We start from the raw sequence: 7,062 nt of genomic DNA on the forward strand, positions 1-7,062 counted from the left end.
GCTGTTTCTATAAAGTGGGGCAGTTCCAACTTTGCAAGGAGAGTTTGGCGCTTCTGACTCACAGCCTGTTAGTAAGTTTTTTTTATATTTAAAGAATTTGCCACTGATGATTCAAACGTGAGTTTTGAGCAGTGGAGAGTAGCACTTGTTGTTTGTCGTTTCTCCGATCACAAATGCAGACATGGTTTTATGTTTACGCGGCGCGATATGCAACGCAAGGCGTAAAAAGACAGTATAAGTCATTAGTAATTATGTCCCCACCGGATGCAACAAATGCCTTGTTTGTAATGGGTTTTATTGGGGTTGTCTCATGGCACCGGGACACGGCATCACAGTCTGGTAAGGGGCGTAACATTTTCGTCACACACTTGAGGTATTCAGCCAATCACAACGCACTGGATAGCTGGCCAATCAGAGCACACATCGCTTTTCAGACCGATGAGCTTTGTAAAAGTCGATGCATTTCAGAAAGGCGGGGCATAGAGGAGAAACAATAATGTACATTATGTGGAAAATAATGTTTTTTTTTAACCTTTTACTGCATAAACACATTGCATTACACCAAATACACAACATAATGTTCTTTTTAGCAGCGTCATATGACCGCTTTAAACATCTCTGATTGGCCTTTGCGGTCAAGAGAGCAACAGACATTTGTGATTGGCTACATTTCTCACTGCTGCAAAAATAATGTAAATAGGAACAGAGGTCAAACTGAATAACACAATGGAACGCTTGCTAAATCTGTTTTACCAATAATATATCATTACATCATCAACTGAGGGTGCTTTTGCTTTCGTTTCAGGGTGCCTATATTTAAAATTGAGTTTGATATTTTGTAACCATTTTAATTTTTTATTTTTTTTTATTACTTGTGATCAAACATTAATTGGCGGACCCCCGGTTGAAGAACCTTGATTTATATATATATATATGCAACTTTTGTAATAAACGTAAAATATGTTTTATATATTTAATTAACATATTTCAATCAACAGTTTTATATGTATCCATTGTTTTATGTCAATTATGTTGTTCAATATTTCATGGGATTATAGCTCTTTCCCTCATTAAAGCTGTTACCTCTGTCAACACCTTTGGTTCAAATCACAGTTTGTAATGTTGTGAATCACCTCATAGCTGGTTGCTTTGTTTCATGGCTTATAACTTCTTAACAAATATTTTAAAAAGTCCCTTTGTGATAAATGAATGGAAAAATACCACCAGAACCAAGGCCGCTGAAAACATCAGCAGAACATTTTAGGTGAAGATCAAGTTGGCTGTTTCTGATAAAGACTATGACAACATTTTGTCATTAGAATAATGTAAAACAGGGTCAATTTTGATTTCGTGTTGACTTTATGACTTTGTGTTGATATGTCATTTTAGGTTACACAAAGTGTTTCCAAACTTATTCCAAGATAATCACTCAGAGCTAATTGAATTCTGCAATAGATGCTATTAAAGTCATGACTCTTCGAGACATTACTAGGATGTTTTTATTCAGTTTTAAACAAATATTTCTGACACATTCTTGAGCCTATGTCTTGCCTCATTTTAAAGCATCACAAATGAACGAAGACCTTTTTGAGTCATAGGAGCTGCTATTTTTGAACGTCTGAAATCATCTCAGTCTGTCTTGGCGGTACTCTGCAAGTGGTACTGTCTGAAACCATTACATAAGAGAGAGGAACAGAGCAAAGACAAAAAAGTAAGGCCACACGATAGATTGCACACTATAAAATACACCAACAATCGACCCTTTCCGCAAATGGATCTTTTGTTCCGCTCTCCCCAGAGCATTTTTCTTTGAATATAACCCAAGCCTTTTGTCAAGAAAGAAATGATTACACATAATAACAGCCTAAGACGAACATCACTGGCAATGACGGCTCTCCATGGTGATACGTTTCACTCCGCTTTTGTTCTAGTTCCCCACGTCGCCCGGCTTTCCAGCACATGCTAATGGTTCTTTAGAGTTAAAACAGGAAAAAAAGAATCTCATATACTTACAAACATCATTATACACATTGTACACAGGGCGATATGATCCAAATCTCGCCAGACTGGAGGATTCAAACGTGTTATGGATGAACCCTTGTAGTTCGCCGGAAACAAATTCGAGAATTAAAAAGGGAACAAATCGAGATTTCATCCATTTTTTTTTTCTTTGAACAAAAGAAACATTTACATGGAATTATTGGTAATGATCAAGGCAGTGAGCACTACTGTACTGATGTGCGCGGGAGTTTTTTTTATGATGGATGCATATCTCTAGGTAAATATACAGAGAGAGTTCATCAGTGGGTCACGTGATTGCATTTTATAGCCTGTTCTCAATCAACCATCCATCATGATATTGAAAAACACGGTGGGTTACTTTCCTTTTGACATATGAAGTCGTTTGTAGAAGTTCTCCATGTTCAGTGTCAGCCACCGGTGGCTCCTCGCTTTCTCTTCAGTGGGGCAGTGGTGTTTCGAGTCTTTTAGAAGCTCCTTTGAAGGATTTGTTGTCTTTTGTTTTGACTGGTTTTCAAAGATAGGGTGTGATACACACATACACACACACTGAGAGAGAGAGAGAGAGAGAGAGAGAGAGAGAGAGAGAGAGATCAATGTCACTTTAGAGAAGTTCTTTGATTGAGGTCAGAAGAATTCATCAGATGCTTCCAGGTGTTGTAGAGTCAGGCTGTGTTTACAGAACCTGATTGACCAGTGCAAAGGCCAGTGTCAATGTGGCGGCAGCAACACTGATTGAAGTCACAGATGAATGTCTGGCTTTGTTGTTGTCAGTCTGGTGAGAGCCCACCGAGTCAATGGATCCCTCCATTGGGTTCAGCACATTCTGAGGAAATATTAAAAGCTTTTTTCAGTTCCCGTGTGATACACACAGAGAGAGAGAGAGAGAGAGAGAGAGAGAGAGAGATCAATGTCACTTTAGAGAAGTTCTTTGATTGAGGTCAGAAGAATTCATCAGATGCTTCCAGGTGTTGTAGAGTCAGGCTGTGTTTACAGAACCTGATTGACCAGTGCAAAGGCCAGTGTCAGTGTGGCGGCAGCAACACTGATTGAAGTCACAGATGAATGTCTGGCTTTGTTGTTGTCAGTCTGGTGAGAGCCCACCGAGTCAATGGATCCCTCCATTGGGTTCAGGACATTCTGAGGAAATATTAAAAGCTTTTTTCAGTTCAAGTATTAAGATTACAGGTCATTCCTGTTACTCACTACTCACTGATGTTTAAAGATAAGCATGCTTGTGGTATTTCTATAAAAGCTTATTGGAGACTTCCATAAAAGTGCTTTTGTAAAATTCAGACTTAAAACTTTGTTCATTTTAACATGATTATCTATACAATTACTATTTTTGACTTCATGTTTCTGCTGTTGTTTTTCCTGAGCAAAGGCCAGTGTCAATGTGGCGGCAGCAACACTGATTGAAGTCACAGATGAATGTCTGGCTTTGTTGTTGTCAGTCTGGTGAGAGCCCACCGAGTCAATGGATCCCTCCATTGGGTTCAGGACATTCTGAGGAAATATTAAAAGCTTTTTTCAGTTCAAGTATTAAGATTACAGGTCATTCCTGTTACTCACTACTCACTGATGTTTAAAGATAAGCATGCTTGTGGTATTTCTATAAAAGCTTATTGGAGACTTCCATAAAAGTGCTTTTGTAAAATTCAGACTTAAAACTTTGTTCATTTTAACATGATTATCTATACAATTACTATTTTTGACTTCATGTTTCTGCTGTTGTTTTTCCTGAAGTCACTTCTAGGTGCATGATGTCATTAAAGTTAGTCTAAAAGATGGAAAGTGATATTGTGAACACTGGAAACACCTGTGAAATAATTGCCAATCAAATTGCCAAGAAAATTTGAATTAGAGAAAGAAAAAAATTGAGAAAAATTTGGAATATATATTTTTTTCATTTACCAGTTTTTCATGTTAGAAATTAGTGCTGCATCATTACACAGTTGTTAAAAAATAAATAAAATTATAGTGATAGAAGACCCATAGTGATCTAATTATGATACTGCGGTAAAACTAATAATTTCCATCTTTAAAAACTGTGCATTTAATAATTTGCCCAGAATACATAACATATCCAGCGAAAATATGCTCTAAGAACATTTTGCTAATGTTCCCATTAAGTTATTTCCCGAAACTTTATTTCTGAATGTTCTCTGAATACTCAAAAAAAAACTTTTTTGACGTTTTACGATCTTTTTGTTTTAGTAGACCTATCATTAAAAAAAATTATTAAAACATTCCATGAATGATGTATAAATAAAAATTAATAAATAACATTGTGTTTTTTGAGAACATTAGTAAAGACTAGATATCTCTGAATGAACATTATATTGATGTTATTGAAACATCTGTTCATATTGAACATTTGTTCATAGCTTTAAGAGAACCTTTCCAGAACGTTCTGGGAATGGTTATTGTTAGCTGGGTAGAAAAATATGAAGTTTTAAGGTAGGAAAGACTTTTATAATTATGTTTGATAATTGTCCTGGTGAAATATGTCTTACCTCATCAGCACATTCAAAACCGTTAGAACACTTCTGCTCACTGTCCTGAGAAAATATAAATAATTAATATTCTTAGCATCACGTGACCATGACCTGCACACCGTACTGTTCAGTGTTAATTGTGTCTGGCTGCCCTCCATCCATCATTCCACCGTGATCTACACCTGTACATAATTTAAGTCCTGTTTTTTATTTTTTATTTTTTTTAAAGAATGGTCCAAGACACTCACTGAGCCGTAGTGGAACTGTGTAATATGGATGTTAAAATTGAAGTATGTAATTTTTTAGATGTTGAAATACTTAGCTTCTACATAGCTTAATATGTAGAGACTTTAAGTAAGTGATTTGTAGGTTGATTCCCCAGAAAAGTGTAAACACTGCAGTGCTTTCAAACTGTGTTTGTTTGAGCATCTCGACAAGCCTGACGCAACAACATTGTCTCAACCAATAGCGTGAATTCAGGGTGGGACTGTCTGTTTAGCTGACCAGTGATAGATGAGGGTACAGACATAAGTACAAACTTAACCCATAAATACTCAATAAATGACAGAAATCATTTGGCAGAAGATGGAAATTATGTGGCCAGTCACTTCGTAAGTGTCACTTCTGTGCAAAATGTCATTCATATCAAGGTGCTTTGAGCAGGTTTTTTTTTCTCATGCCATGAAGCAGAATAAATGCATTAGATACCCTAACATTTGAAAGGTATGACACACAGTCATGCAAAAACTTAACATGTTCAAGACATTCTCATCTGGTTATGGTTTGTTAGCTACAAAACAATCATAAACGTAACACCCCGTTTTTTCAAGAAAAAAAAATTATAAATAAAAAACAACGGCAGCCTCTTTGATGCAAAACCATAATTAAGAAGCTTTATGAAAAATCGCACAATGATTTGCTTGATTGATTCTTTGAATTGCTTTTCCCACAAGGAACATGCAAAGTTTTAAAGCTGTTTTATGGTTCGGAAGGCTGTGCTGTATAATGCAATAGAAAGAAAGACTGGAATCACTGGAATAAAAAAAAAAAAAAAACACTGACTTCAGAGGACTATTAAGCTGCTTGAAACGAAAGCAAACAAACAGAAACCCAAGCAGAACTTCACAGGCATGGTGACATTAATAAGCATTATTAATAACTGATAGTTTCAGTGCCCTATTTAACAGCACAGTTAAATCCCAGACTGGAAATGGATTCATCTCAGAAAACATGAATTTCCTTTTGTACCCATCTGTAAACATTCCATGGCAAATTCGCTAAACAGTTGTGGCCATTTTACGCCCACAAATTTTCAACATAAAAACCTGTATACAGTATATTCACCCACCACCTGTAATCCGGTTTAATAAAGCCCGCTCTGCTCTTGTGTAGCAACATAAGCAAGAAAATGCCCTTAAACTCTATGATGTCATGTGCTTTCGGTGTTGTATATACATTGTTCCTGAAGAAGGCTTGGTATTTTGGCAAATTTAATAAAATCTTGAACAGCTCCAGTAATCTGTCTGCTAATTTATCCTTCTGTTTGGATAGAAAGCAGCTCTTTTGTTTCAAAATCTCTCCAATTTCATGACATTTCTTTCTACAATGTAGATAATCATGTTTTTCAAACGTTTTTCCTCTTATGGACAATTGGTTCTGTTCACACATGACCTCTAACACAAAAAATACAGTTACATTTATGGAAAACCTGTGGAAAAAAGCACCTATTGGCATTCTATTCAGCAGAAACATGCCTTTTTATGCAACTATACCAGTTTTCTTCTTCAAAATAAAACGCTGCCTTGGGTGGAATAGAATTTGAACAGAGATTCAGCCAGCACAATTATCAAGTAAAGCAATCTTGAAACAAACCAAATCTGATGTTATGCCTGACAATATTCACCCTAAAATGTCCAAACTGTTTGTGGTTACAGTTGCACTCTCAGAAAAAAATTGCAAAAATTTTACCTTTAGTACCATAAGAATACATATTACTACTCTAAGGTTTTAATATGCATACTTTAGGTGTAAAGAAGGTACAAAGGTGTTCCATTAAGGTGTTCACATAATCAGAGATTTCACATTTTTGAGTATGGCTGCTTATTCAATCAACGCATTCCATACTCTCAAATTCTTTACTGCGAACGCAAGTTCAATACATTCAACTTGTAAACGCACCAAGTAATCGAGTAGATACAAGCAGCCATGTCAGATAACCACTTTTCACATATTGACTGTTGCCTCCTACGACAGTTGCCAGAGACATGAATTAAAATACCGTATTGGCCCGAATATAAGACGACCCTGATTATAAGACGACCCCCCTTTTTCCAAATGTACCTTTTGGAAAAAGGCTTTTTAAAACCAAAATCTTGTTTTTTCTCAGTAAAACACATTTTGTCTTCAATTATTTTCATATTGCATATTTTTCCTATTTTAATTTTTGTTTTGAAAGTATGGTAAAAACCGGTAAAATGTACCAACAATCACATTAAAAAAATATACACTTAAAAAAAAAAAAAAAAAAAAAACAGGTAGCCCATCT

General features: G+C 35.9%; 1 protein-coding gene across 1 annotated transcript in view; it reads right to left on the bottom strand.

Annotated features, from left to right (window-relative positions):
- Nucleotides 1-2,695: 2,695 nt before the first annotated feature.
- LOC107561393 (GDNF family receptor alpha-2-like) overlaps nucleotides 2,696-7,062 on the bottom strand; it is a 13,104-nt gene continuing 8,737 nt past the window's right edge. Inside the window, exons 5-8 of the mRNA XM_016245836.1 lie at nucleotides 4,536-4,580; nucleotides 3,370-3,525; nucleotides 3,019-3,159; nucleotides 2,696-2,845 (exon numbers count right to left, since the gene is read on the bottom strand). Of these exons, the coding sequence (XP_016101322.1) occupies nucleotides 2,696-2,845; nucleotides 3,019-3,159; nucleotides 3,370-3,525; nucleotides 4,536-4,580 (492 nt within the window). The remainder of the gene's footprint in view (nucleotides 2,846-3,018; nucleotides 3,160-3,369; nucleotides 3,526-4,535; nucleotides 4,581-7,062) is intronic.

This window comes from Sinocyclocheilus grahami, unplaced genomic scaffold, assembly GCF_001515645.1.
Source record: "Sinocyclocheilus grahami isolate Dianchi unplaced genomic scaffold, SAMN03320097.WGS_v1.1 scaffold770.1, whole genome shotgun sequence".
In the NCBI taxonomy this organism is placed as follows: domain Eukaryota; kingdom Metazoa; phylum Chordata; class Actinopteri; order Cypriniformes; family Cyprinidae; genus Sinocyclocheilus; species Sinocyclocheilus grahami.